Below are 14,036 nucleotides of genomic sequence, written 5' to 3' on the forward strand. Positions count from 1 at the left end.
CAAAAAGCGAAACTACCGGTTTGAAGCCGAGGGGTAAAAATGAACAAAGCAGCGTGCGATATGCGCGATGCGCGCGCGACACCATCCTCGCGCGTCCTCCTCCCGAGTCTTTTCGCGCTGCTGATGTCATCCTGGCCGTCGTGGTTGCCGACGGCGAGGCGAGGCCGCTCGGAAGCGGTCGTTGAGATTATCGTTAAGATAATTGCTCGCTCTGGAAAATACCTGGCGAGGAGATCGCCGTCTCGGGAGAATCAACGCGCGAGGAGGTGCCGCGCGATGCGCGTCGCGACGCGGCGGAATCCCTCTACGAGGCAAACGAAAAGAACGGCATGCGGGCGGAGGACGTACTTATAAGATACATGAATGGCGGGGAGAAATTAACATGAGTCGACTGAGTGATGCAGAGTCCGTACAAGAGGTATCACTTGTGATATTCTCACTGTCGGTGCAGTGCCGCACTCCAGCTGTGAACAAAGTGTTAAGTACACCTTTCGCCGAGGTGCATAGAGTGTCGAAAGCACAGATAAGTAGCTATGTACAGAGATTCACGTTCCCCACTCTCCCTCCACCTCCGGGAAATGCGACTTCGCCGGGTGAAGGAAGAAAGAAAAGCGCAAGAAGTTTTCTCACAGCGGGCTCGCGGAGACAGGCGTAAGAAAAGAAAGAGAGAGAGAGAGAGAGAGAGAGAGAGAGAGATACTTGATAATAAATCATATAATCGGGATCTTCCGTAACTCTTTTCCGAATGACGCGCGTTATAATAATTAAATAATTATCGCGCGTTGCATCTCCGCCGATGTGGAATATTACGCGGAATGTGTGACGCGTATTAATTATCTTATTGAGTTCATCAATTTCAATCAAATTGCCGGACAATGGGCGTCGGCGGACGAGTTTCCCCACCGCGAATCGATAATGTTAAATATTCGTGAGCGTTTCCTCAAATAATGTCAGCCGGAGCGGAGCGGCCGCAGGCGGGAAATTCCGCCCGACGGTGGTTAAGTCCTCCCGAGAAAGAGGAAATGTGCACGTAACGAGCGCGTCGCGTTATTTTACGCGCGTATCTACCCGATAGAGAGTCGACGCGCGTCGGAACTCCAACTCACCTTTATGAGAAACGAAATTGTGATGAATATTGAAAAGATAAACATGCCACCGAGGCCATACAAGTGCAATGTACGCCTTCCTGTCCTATCCATGAGCGGGATGGACACTAGCGTCATACAAACCATGATGGCACCTATGCCAATGGTTGCAAACTTGGCACTCTCGTCCGTTAAACCAGAACTGGTGAACAGATTCGTGGAGTAATAAAATACCTGCAAGCACAATCGCCACGTGTCATTGGGACGCGTCGAGCGTCAAGGCTCCCCAAGGAGGAGGTAGACGCTAAAGATCCTTGCGAAGTACACACCGCGCGAAAGGGTACGTCCGTAAAATGGCGCTCGTAATCGACCGGGCGGATCTGTAAAACAACCCTCACTCACCCGCTTTCCTCTTGCCTGCCCTCCAGCAGAGTTAATAAATTACTATAAAATTCACGTGACACACGCAACCTACCTTCTTAACTTATCTTCCCTCATGATTCTGTCACGCGTTAACTTGACAGTTTCCTAATTAATTTATTTAATGACTGTCGCGCGCGCGCGCGCGGGGCAGTCGAGGAAAGTGCTTCGAACTGTTTTACCGAGCCGGCCGATCGATCGCACGAGTGTACGCGCGCGCGCTCGGCGAACATATCCGTCTGTTTTTGTACTCTTGCAAGGACGTTCAGCAGGAAACGGGAGCCTCTCTCGGCAAGGGCCTAGCGCGAAGGACTTAGCGCGGAGGAACGGTTTACTCACGGCATTGATACCCGAAAGCTGCTGCGAAAGTTGCATAACCACACCAATGACGAGAGGTGCTCTCAGAGTTGGGCTGCATATAAGCTCCGTCATCGAGATGGTAGACTCGGCTTGTTGAGCTCGTTCCTCCGCTCTCATCTCCTCAATGTCTTCTTCCACTTGGTTACTGGCTCTCAACCTTCTCAAAGCTTTCCGAGCCTCTTCCTCCCACTGTTTAGTAATGAGCAAATATCTGAAACCGCAACAATCGCCGGCGTCAGTCAGTCAGTCAGTCAGTCAGTCAGTCAGTCAGTCAGTCACTCGGCACGTCTCGAGGAGCGCGCGCGGAGCGGAGCGAAGCGGAACGGAGCGAAGCTCGAGCCTCGAGAGGACTCGAGTCTGATTGACCCGTTGAAATGATCGTCCTCACCTCGGAGATTCCGGGCAAACTGGAAGCAGCAGTAACTGTAGAATGGCAGGACAGATAGCTAGTCCTAAGAGAACGGGCCAACCATCGTTCGTTCCAAGAATCTGCTCGATGCCCAGCACCTGGGAGACCAGGAGGCCCACCGTAACAGCGAGCTGGTTCACCGTGCCTAGGCCGCCTCTCAGGTTCAATGGCGCTATTTCCGATATGTACATGGGAACCAACGAGGTGTTCAAGCCACAATTGACACCGATGATGAAACGTCCGAAGAACAGCATCTCGTATGACTCAGCGAGCTTGGTGAAACCCATCAGGCATGCCCCCACGATGCCCAGCACGTTGTTTAGCAGTAAGCCTCCCTTTCTGCCGTTCGGAAAAGGCAAAAGGTCACAATTAATTTCTGGCAGCTGATTGTTCGACCGATTCTCCGGATTACGATTTCCAAATTACGGGGAGGGGGTAATGTTTTTGTCTCGCTGTTGAATATCTCTCCGACACCTTCAATGTACGCTTTCTGTGTACGAAGGTCTTTCTTTGTTGATAGCTGCTATAAATAGCGGGCTGCATTGAAAGCGTTAATGAGAGAATAATTGCAGAAATGTTACACAGAGATGTGTAACTTTCTGAAGAAAGGAAAGCCCAGAGACAAAGAACGCACTCGCATACACGGGGTGTCCGAGAAGTGAGAGATTACGTTTTAAACGTGCCCAGGCTTCCGGTCTGCCGGTCTGCCGGTCTGCCGGCAGAATTTGGAACACGCGCCGTTTGTGCGCAGAGTCTCTCAAATGAATAATCAATTAGATTTACAATTAATTAATAATGGATTTTTCGGTCGCCCCGTGTACGCGCTACAGCGTTGCTCGTGGTCGGGAAAAACGCGCAAGAGGAATTCTCGCAAGACTGTGAGGACATTGTAATTTGGAAAGCGCACGCTCTGGACCGACCTGAGATCGGCTTAAGGGCGACTCGGTCGATCTAGTGAGCCTGCCACCAACCTGCCAAATCTGTTGGCAATTATCCCGCCACTGAAGCCACCTAGCATACCACCGATCGCAAATATGCTCACGGCCACGGAGTACAATTTCTTGACAGAATCATCCGAAATGTCTTCCCCGTACCTATCCTTGTACACGTCTTTCATAAAGTTCTCTATATTCTGCAAGAAAGTTCCAGCGCGATGAATTATACGGGACGAGAGGGAGACCTCGGGCGTGTATATATATAAAGTCTAGTTATGACAATTATTCGAGACGCGTACGCCGCGTCTCGTCAACGTTAAAGGGCGTACCACTTCAGGCGCGTTAATCACTCCAGTGTTGTATCCGAACTGCAACATTCCCAAGACGGCAGCCAGTATCGAGTACGACAGGAAAACCGTCAGACCCTGCAAGCATTCGAATGCGAATTTCGTTTACAATTCTACGTGAGAGAGAGAGAGAGAGAGAGAGAGAGAGAGAGAGAGAGAGAGAGAGAGAGAGAGAGAGAGAGGGAGAGAGAGAGAGAGAGAAAAATCGCGCGGGATGCGATTTTCCCGTCCGTGCGAAAGAGACGTGGTGCACGTGCCAAAAATATATGCTCGAGAAAGAAATAACGGGAGGGAAGGAAGCATGTAGAAGGGTGCGCGCGAACGTGACGCGAAAGGGTGTCGTGAAAGAGAGCGGGAGGTTATCGTGAAATCAAATAAAAGTACGAAAACATAAAGATTGTTTGGCAAACTTTTATTAACTGCTTCGCGTTAACACGCGCACACGCATACGCATACACACACACACACACACACACACACACACACACACACACACGCTCCCGGAACGTAAAAGTCGCAGGCATCAATGAGCAGATGATTAAAGCGCACGGCGATGTGACCGAGCAATTGAAGAAAAGTATTCGCATTCTCAATCTAAAAACAGAAGAAAACGAGTGAAAATAAAAAGAAAGACAGAAGCGAGAAACGGCGTTGCTCGGAAATGGAGAATCACCTGCTCCAAGAGCCTAAGTTTCCGCCGGTGGGAGTGCTCTTCCAGTCGATCCACGTACTCCCGCAATTCTTCTATCTCTTCCTTAACCTGTTGTACCGTATCTAGTTCGTGCTGCGCGCAAAAAAAACATACCTTAGACACCTCGCATACATACCAATCGCGCGATTCTTGCTTGAGCGAGAGGCAAGAACATTATACTGCTCGTCGCTCGACGATCTCGCGCGAGAGAGCAAATTTTCCGCGCGATTCTGATCCTCCGCTCGATTACTTTCTTTTTCTTTTTTTTTTTCTTTTCTTTCAACACCGTTCAACCGAATGCCGAGCAAAGAGTGGGCGATATTTCATCGCGAAGAGGGCAGCAGCCACGAACTTCTCATCGGGACGATTCGAACGGGAGACGGCTCGATCGGCTTTAGAAGGGAGAGCGTACCTTGATCGCGACCATGTCCCGCTTCACCTCGCTGACTTCGCTCTGACAAGACTCTACGCTCTTCGTGAGCTCCTGCAGCTGCGTGCGGATCTCGCAGAGAGCGACGGTAGTCTCCAGCTGGCGGTCACCCCGCTGCTGCAGCTCGTCCAGCTTGGCATTCAAGTTCGAACTCATAACGCTGACCTGTTTCTGCAGACTGTCCCCACACACACACAATCGCAGCGTGAATCTCGCTGATTCGGTACGGTAGAGCGGATCGACATATAGTCGAGCATATTGGCACTAGACAAATCAAGGCTAGCTATGCCTAAGTCCCTAAGGTAAGAGTCCAACTACCTCCGCGCTTAACTGCCGAGCTTCTTCGCCGAGCGAGCGTTTATTAAGCCGCCGCGCGCGGCTTTTCTCGCGCCTGCTCGCTTTATCCGCTTATGCCGCGTATATTCTACTTTCGCGGATCGTCGCCGTCGCGCGAACATGCACGAGACGTGCGAGGAGACGTGTAGAGGTGCGCGACGTTGAGAAAAAAACGATTCAACAGGTGCAACGGGACACCTTTAGCCCGAGCGCCCGAGAGAGAGAGAGAGAGAGAGAGAGAGAGAGCGCTCGAAAGCGCGACGAGAGCCAGCGTTAGAGCTCGGCAGCCATGGGAACGTTGGTTTGGACGTGCATATGTGTGTATACACATATACACGTGTATGTGTATGTGTGTATGTGTATACATATATATGTATATACACAATATATGGCACGTGTAAACAGACAGATATATATATGTACAATCGGCTCTCTCTCTATTTTATATATATATATATATATATATACATATATATATATAATATATATTGATATAGAGTAAGTATATATATAAATATATATATATATATATTTTTTTTTTCTTTTCTTTTATATATTTATATATATAATGTCACAAGTTGCAGAGAAAAACAACAGCAGACAAAATACAAACGCCACTAAAAGCACGTCTAAATGTGTGTGGTGAGTGTGAGGGTGACAGACACTACAGTGATATATAATAATATATATATATAGTACATATGAATATAAATATATTCTTCGTAGCTGTGCACACACAGATTAGATGGAAGTTTGTGAATTCGCTTGTGTGTAGAGATACATATATACATATATATATTATATAATATATGAAAGTGCCTTTTTCTTTTGCTATATCTCTCGCAAATGTATATTTCTCTCTTTGATCGAGACAATGCCGGAACATGACGACACGGCGCTACGTCCGTGATATACATATATATATATATAGTCTTATGATCCCGCGAACCTAACCATATCGCCTGTCGGAGCGTTGGAAATTTTTTTTCCTCCCTCGGTGTATACGATCATTCTATGCGGCACGATGCGGGAATGTGCAAGTGAGAGTGAATAATGGCTGATCACACGCACGCACTCGACAAAAGTACAAAAGACGTGTGACGGAGGACCATATGAGACTCTTTCGAACGACTGACGGTGAATTAGCAAACTCATCGATCGATGTGCACAGCCAAGCAGAAAGGGTGACTTAAGATGAGACTTAAGATGAGAATATAATGAAAAAAAAAAGAAAGAGAGAGAAAGAGAATTGTTCTAAAAATGTGTGATGAGCGACAGGTAAGTAGCAGAAATGAATGAGCGCATGAGTCGAAGGTGCGGGGAGAGATGAGACAGAAAAGTAGAAGAGACGGAGAGAAGAAGGTTCATGGGTAGAGATAGCAGAGAGAGAGACAGAGAGAGAGAGAGAGAGAGAGAGAGAGAGAGAGAGAGAGAGAGAGAGAGACGGACGTATGTACACTTATCAAACAAAGGATTGCACCACCACCTGCCTGTCCGAGCGATTGGAGAAGGAGAGAGATCGGATGGACAGATGGATCGGAAAGAGAAAGAGAAGAGAGAGAGAGAGAGAGAGAGAGAGAGAGAGGAGGGAGATGAGAGGGGGAGGAAAAAAGAACCGAGGATCTAAAGCATTCAAGAGTCTCTATCGTGGGCACGCATTCGAGGGTGAGTGCATCTAGGGTTCTAAAATTCTGCATCCAAAAGAGATATCGACGTTCGTTCGTGATAATAATGATACCGAGCCAGTCGAGCGTAATCAATCGTGCTTCGGAGAAGAAGCGTGTAGTAGTTCCAAAAGTGGTACAAGACTATTTTTGATATGTGTACATATAATAGAGACACGGGGGAGAGAGAAAGATAGTGAAGAAAGAGAGAGAGAGAGAGAGAGAGAGGGGGAGAGAGAGAGAGAGAGAGAGAGATAAAAAAGAAAGAAACAAATGAAAGAGAGAGTGAGAGCAATGATGATGTTGTCATGTACCTGGGAGGTAGGGAGACCATGGCTGTGTTCCGAAACTACAGTAGCCTCTATGCCTCCCCACTCACTCCTCTTGATTCAGTATTTCGTCTTATTCTCACAGATCTATTTGTTCTTTGCTTTGTTCACGACATATGTACGTACGTTGGATTATCCACCAAATCCAATCAATTGACTCTGAACTGCTTGTTGTCAAGTGGGTCCACAACCAAAGGTGGAGGGGTAACGTGTGGCGGGAGGGGGTACAAGGCCCGACGACGCCCGCCCCTGCCTCTCTTATCTCACTCACTCTGTAAAACTTTACCTAGTTTGGAAACACAGTCGTGGTTCAGTCAAAATCATGTCATAATGATATATTCGCTCGCATTAGTAACCGTGACGTCCAATTCTTCTAAAAAGAGACGGAGCCGTCACGTGTGAAGAGAGTTTTCACACATCATCATGCGACGCACCGCCAGCTTACTCACCCCTGCCTAGCCGCCCGCGTCCACAAGCGAGCTTGCAATTTGAATGGCCCATCACTTTATGCGGAACGAACAGTCGGCAAAATAATTTACAAAAATCAGCATGACCTCATGAGTGATAAAGAATCAGACACGCACACAAATAAGTCACAGCGATGGCACATCGAGCAACAAGTAATGATACTTTTGCTATAGTAGTAATAGTAGTAGTAGTAGTAGTAGTAGTAGTAGTAGTAACAACAGAGTAAAGAACAGTGCGTAGTCTTACGTAGTCTTACGTGGATCTACGACACGCGCGGCCCTCGTCACTCTCGACGAGGCGGGAAAATCGTGCTCGTGAGATTGTTCTATCTGTGTTCACGCACACAAAAGTGAGAGCGATATCTGTAATACTCCAAATACAGTCTCTGAAACTCTTACGAAAATAAAATTACAAAAATCTCGAGTTTGAAAGAGAGAAAGACGGAGAGAGAGAGAGAGAGAGAGAGAGAGAGAAATAGAGAGGAAAATTGCGCGACGACAATTTCGAAAAGATGTCACTTTCGTTCCCCCGTGTCGAGACTCGAGAGAGGCGAATTTGGGTTTTCTTTGCACAATCGCGATTTTCGAAAATCTTTTCTCTCTCTCTCTCTCTCTCTCTCTCTCTCTTTCTCTTACGCGCCTGTTACCACGCGACACGTCATGTGGCAACTCGCGTTCCATCGCGCGAATCGGTCCCCGTCCGCGACTCTAATCAGCCGTGTCCTCGTGTACCATACAAGAGCCGGATATCCTCAACGGTTTTCCCGTCTTTGTTGTCAACGCCGCCGCGGGACTCTACGCACGCTGTGCTGCGCGGCTTATTTGTGCACCTGACTTCGAGAGGGACATGACTTCGAATGGAATGAGCAATCAGTGGTAAGCCTGCGAGCGCCGCAGCCAAAAAATTCAAGTAACCATAACAACGTATTCGGTAGTGTCTGATTATCGACTGTTTATGAGACCGAGAGTGTGTAGAGTATGTACAAGAATAGGTCTAGAGCGAGTGTGATTTATGTATAAATGATGAATGGCATGGCACAAAGCCTTGCATTGCATTCTCGGATACATAGAGAGTCTATATAGTATAAAACGATAAAGCGGGAAAAACGTCCGTTCTTCTTTCCTCCCTTTTCTTCGTTTCTTTTCTACTTTCTTTTTTTCTCGGTTCTTTTCCTTTTCCTTTTCTTTTTTTTTTTTAGTTTTCTTTCCGTCCGTTTCCTATATTCTATATTCTCCTCGCTTTTCTCTCTTCTGTTCTTTGTTCGGTAATTTTTTTTTTCGTTTTTTTCTTATTATTACTTTCGCCTTCCGCTTCCCCTCTTTTCTTTCGCTGTCTCATGTAATTGTCGCAACTAAAGGCACCGCCACTTAGGCCGGAATTACCTGGACGCATTTGCAACACAGTTAGGTTCTCGAGAGAACGATGTTTATGAAATGGTACGTCCTAAAGTCATTTTCGTCAGTAGCGAAGCTCATGATCGATAGCAAGTAAGCAAGTTATCGATTCGAATTGGCGGGAGGGAGGGGGGGAGGAATGGTGGGTGGGTGGGTGGGTGGGTTCGCGGGAGTCGGGGGAGGAAGGGGCTCGGCCGGAAGTTTCGGGGAGGGGGGAGGGGGAGTGCGCTTTAACAGCGGATAAAAGAGAGCGCGAGGAGTGTCCTCTTGATTGGTATGCAAGTCTCGAGAGCTCATACACGCTGTTCTAGCGGAGATACTAAGCTAAGTCACTCGTGAGAGATTCAAAGGACCGAGTCTCTCGTGACTGTTAATGTTAGCACGGTGGAGCCTCCATTACACGAACCGGCGGGCGGGCACGAGTGTGACATAACCGAATTCAGCCCGCGAGGGCGACGGAGGGTTCTCGGCACGTAGAGCGCGAGAATGACAAGTGGAGCCGTCCCCGCGTGTGTGCGACTCGCGTCGCGTCTCTGGCCTGGCTCTCGCGAGAGACTGCAACCGCCCGCGCGATCATTCGCGCGTAATTATTCTAGTCGCTCGACTCGAGTCGCGCGCGCGATCGCGGCAGGCGCCAAGTCCGAGATGACTCCGCGGGACGTCCGGTCGCGCGTCGATCCGTCGCGCGGCTGTCGGACGCGGGTGTCGAATAATGGCGACTCTATCATGCCACTCTTGAGATCTTGAGACACAGGTATAGAGACTAAGTAAACTCGCTACGCTTCACTCACGTCGTGAAAAGAGTAAAGTATGGTTTCTATACAAGACCCTAAGAAGAGGTCACTACGATGTGAAAGTCAATACAGAGAGAGAGAGAGAGAGAGAGAGAGAGAGAATTCTAAGAGGCTAGACTATGTTAGAATAATATTTCAAGAACAAATTCGTCCGCAGCATCCGCTCGCAAGGTCCGCAAGGAGTTGCTCTCCTCCACGGGCCCTCCGCGGCCGCTCGAGCCGCGGACGTCAGCCGCGAGAGCCACGAATCCGCTCCGTCCCACGCTCAACGCTTAGCGCGTTAACCCCTCGAATTCCGCCGGGCCATGGAGGAGCGCTTGACGCTTGCGTTCGTGCGAACGGGGGTGCGAGCATGGCAACAGAAATGTCCCGGACACCGGGACGGCCGAGCTCGGCCGCGAGCACGGCGCCGCGAGCCGTTCGGACGCGACGTCGACCGCGCGCGACGAACGCTCTCGACACGAACAAAGCGGCGGTTGTGTGTTACTCTACGTTAAGATGAACGAAAAAGAAGAAGGAGCAAGAGAGTCCGACAACAAGTAGCCCTACGAGAAGCGGCACGTCGCCGGCGCGCGGATTCTGCGGCCTGATCGCGGCGAGCAACGCGATCAAGTTTGCAACGGCCGGCAGACGCCGCGCCGGCGGGAGCTGGCCGTTAACTTCCACCGGCCCGCCGCCCGACCGGTTACGCCCGACAATCCAGATAATTCTTTGAGACATCGGTGGCGACGCCAATCGTCCTCGGCTAACTCGGCGGATTGTGCTTGAGACTTTGGCTTGTCGCGGAAGCCTCGTTGGTCTCCCAGGACCGCGCGCGCTCCGCTGCAGCCCGACAGCCGATCGCGATGCGAGTCCTGAGCGAGGACGGTAACGTAACCATCAACGGTAACGGACTAGGCGGACACATCCCCAGGGTGTGTGTATGTACGTGTCGTTCTTCTTTCCTCTTGCGACACCAATTTCGCGGCATTCCGCCGCGGCTTCTTCCGCGCAACCGCCGCGCGCGCGAGAGAGAGAGAGAGAGACCAACGAAGCTCGCGGATGGCCACCTGGTGTGTGTGTGTAGATGTAACGGGAGTTCCCTGCTCGGTTGTCTCGCGGTAACGCGGTAACAAAACTCCACGGCGGAGGTGTACAGCGACGTGGGCAAAAGAGACAGTGTCAGAGGGAGACAGGCAGTCGCAATCGCAGTCACAGTCGCGGTCGTAAGACTCAAGTCAAGAAGAAGAAGAAGAAGAACAGTGTCGTGAAACTCGTCCTCGTCGTCACTCACGGTCGTCATCCTTAAGCGTACGCGTGCGTGCGCGCACACAGCCGGAGAACGTACCTTACGAGCAACTCCCGTAGAGTGGCTTCATCGTCCTCCTGTACCTCTTCCTGCGTCTCATTACTGAACGAGCCGCGGCCAGGGTGATGATGGCGGTGCTGCCTAGCGGTCGTCCTGACCCCCGGCGGGTACTGGCCCGGCGGGTGCAGTCCGTGGTGATGGTGGTGGTAGTGCGCGGCGTTGGTGTTGGCCGAGTGCAAGTACCGGGCGACGGTGTTGCTGCTGCTGCTGCTCGCTCGCCCCCTGGTCAGCTTGAGGCCGGCAGCAGTAGCCGGCAGTACGGCGCCTGTACCGGGCTCCACGTGGCTCCTGCGCGCGGCATACTGCTCCTCCTCCACCCTGCCGATGACGGTCTGACGCGCGCCCGATGGCCGCTCGGCCGGTCCGCCGCGCGACTCCGCGCCGTTCCCCCGTCGGCTCCTGCCGGCGCTGCTCCTGCTGCTGCGACCGGTACCGCCGGCGCCGGCGACCTCTTCCCTGGCCGGCCTGCCGCTGCGCCACCAGGCCGAGCCGTTACCTCCGACCTGAGCCCCGAAGTCGAGTCTCCCCCTGCCACCGGCCTTCTCCTTGCCTCCGCCCGCCTCCTCTTCCTCTTCTTCTTCTTCCTCCTCCTCCTCCTCCTCCTCCTCCTCCTCCTCCTCCTCCTCCTCCTCCTCCTCCTCCCCCAGCGCCCCTCCGGCGGCGACACCAGTCGGCTCCGTATCCTGGGACCCCGAGAGGCCCGGGATCTCCTCGTAGAGACGCTCCGAATCCTGATCCGTCGACACTGTCGCGCTCTGCCACAACTGGTTTATTGGCTTGAAGCCGCGTGAATCGGCCATCGTTTAAGCTGCGTCCAAGGACAGACAGACACACGAAGCTGTGTGATCCGCGAGGTGTGTGTGTGTGTGTGTGATCTTCTTCCTCCTCTTTCTCTCGTATCTTTCCGTGTCCTTGCCCTCCTCCGTCCCGTTGGACGACCTGCTCGTCCAACGGGACGACGGGCTAAGTGACGACTACACACAGTGACGTCGTCGACAGGGGGCGGGGGGGGGGGGAGGGGAGAGTCAGCCGTCACCGGCTGACCCTCGCGCGCGCGTCGTCATGTCTCATCTCTAACCAGCTAACGAGACACGAGACCAAGGCGATACGAAAACCAAATTCGGAGCAACGTCGTGTGCATCGCGAGTGCGGTGGTGCGGCACTCTCGCGGGTGCAATTTGTGCAGCTGCAGCTGCTGCAGCAGCAGCAGCAGCAGCAGCGGCAACAGCAGCGGCAACGCGTCGAGTCTCGACTTGGTTAGATTCAATGTTGATGGCGATCGACGTCACCTTCCGCGCTTGATCTCTCTTCTCCCGTCGGGATGACCCGTGAAAGGCTCTTCCGTTCTCTTCAGGCGAATCAGCAAAAGTGTTTCTGACGACTGTTCCGGGAACGGTCGCTACTATTCGCCATTTCCAGCGACATTTTACTACAAACCGCAACCGAAATTGCGACCAACGTCCGATGGAAGAGCCTTTACGCGGTCGTGTTCCCAGGAAGCGCGCGTTCAAAGGGCGTCCCGTCGATGGTCGGCCATTTCGCGCGAGTGCAAGAGAACAAGAAGAAGCAGCCGCGAAGGGCAACGTCGCGACGGCGCATGCAAAATGTCGCAACTCGCGCGGCGAATTTTCCGTCCGCGCTCACCGACGCGACACGACACCACGTCGTGCTAAGGACGCGCTAAGGATAACTGAGAGACGGTATAGTGTTCGACTCGTTCCTCAGCTGCGATCCTGACCTAGTCCTAGGAAGTTGCTGCGCCCGTGGGATGTAGGGCTAAAGTCTCGTCGTTCCGGTCATTTGGACGAGCCGCTTAACTGACTGCTGCTGCTGCGCGCAGAAGAGACCGACACGCGCGGACACGGGAATTGTGAACGGCGCTGCCTTTGAGCGATTATTTATTGAGTGTAAATTGAATGATATTATTGACGAGAATTTAATAATGATTACAATTAAATTAAATGATTACGTTGAGAATTACGCCGCTCGCCCGAGGAATGACGAGTCGCGTCGCGAGGCAATTGACCGCAATTTACGCGATTCTTCCTTCTCTTTTTTCGCCAATGATTCGTGACAATCGCGCTCGTTCATCTCAATCAGTCGGCTGGTACGAGCCTCATATTTGTCTTACAAATACGTGTACGTTCGCTCTTACTCGAAATTTGTTACGTCATCGCTTATGTAAGCTTCGAATAAAACTGGACAGTCCGCCATGGCGGGTGTCTGTTGGAATGCCGTGGGAATGGCGAGCGTGCTGTCGTCGAAGGCGACGAAGCTCTCGCCGACGGCACATCTTACAAGTTGGCGGTTGACAACGAAATGTTTATTCGTCAAATCTGCGCTTTCGGACTGCTATTTCGGAGAAAGCGGAAATCGCGGACAAAGTCCCTCTCCGCGAATTAGGAAAATAAAATGCACAATTAAAAAGCCCAAAGTGTTGGCGAGCTTTCCAACAAACGTCCCCGAAAAGTCCAACAAGTCAACTCTCTGCAGCTGGTTTAACACGTACATTATTAATTTATTCTCACGACGAGGTTACTCGCCCGCTAATTGGGGCCATTCACCTCGCATAAAAGGGACGAACGGATAAAAAGCGAGGATACAACGCACCACCGTACGTAACGTATGCAGAGAGTTTGCGTCGCGAACAGTGATGGAGCTCTGTAATTTGTAAGGTCTGCTTTAGACGAGGCTTCATATTTTAAGAGGACAAATTACGGACCACGCCGGTCCACCTCTCGCGTCTCCTCGAAACTCGAGCCTCCCTTCGCGTAATGTTTCCCGACACATCGCGCTGGCGTCCTCCTCCTTTCCTCTCTTCTCCTCCACGCCAACGCGGCCCCACGGCCGGCGGTTCCTTCCGATTTCTCGAAAATCGCGCCTCCTCCGCTCTCGTCGTCTTCCTCCGGTCTCGTCGCTGCGCGCACGCGCGCGCGCGCGCGCGCGCGCAATGATCGATACCGTCGCCCGAGGACGTCGCGGATCCACCCCGGCCGAAACGTAATTTCATCTATCATAGATGAAGA

The 14,036-nt window shown here is 51.5% G+C and overlaps 1 protein-coding gene across 27 annotated transcripts in view; it reads right to left on the reverse strand.

Annotated features, from left to right (window-relative positions):
* The window catches only part of Glut1 (Glucose transporter 1), a 48,163-nt gene that overhangs the window by 17,291 nt on the left and 16,836 nt on the right, over positions 1 to 14,036 (reverse strand). For 8 of the 27 annotated variants that reach the window (XM_025300882.1, XM_025300876.1, XM_025300877.1 and 5 more), the window contains exons 1-9: positions 7,456 to 7,474; positions 6,992 to 7,292; positions 4,660 to 4,855; positions 4,230 to 4,340; positions 3,539 to 3,634; positions 3,246 to 3,406; positions 2,254 to 2,613; positions 1,845 to 2,076; positions 1,107 to 1,319 (exon numbers count right to left, since the gene is read on the reverse strand). In XM_025300882.1, the coding sequence (XP_025156667.1) occupies positions 1,107 to 1,319; positions 1,845 to 2,076; positions 2,254 to 2,613; positions 3,246 to 3,406; positions 3,539 to 3,634; positions 4,230 to 4,340; positions 4,660 to 4,855; positions 6,992 to 7,011 (1,389 nt within the window). In that variant the 5' untranslated portion in view covers positions 7,012 to 7,292; positions 7,456 to 7,474. The other 19 variants (XM_025300884.1, XM_025300889.1, XM_025300887.1 and 16 more) reach the window with 13 other exon arrangements.

The sequence above is a fragment of the Harpegnathos saltator genome, unplaced genomic scaffold (genome assembly GCF_003227715.2).
Source record: "Harpegnathos saltator strain DR-91 unplaced genomic scaffold, Hsal_v8.6 scaffold39, whole genome shotgun sequence".
In the NCBI taxonomy this organism is placed as follows: domain Eukaryota; kingdom Metazoa; phylum Arthropoda; class Insecta; order Hymenoptera; family Formicidae; genus Harpegnathos; species Harpegnathos saltator.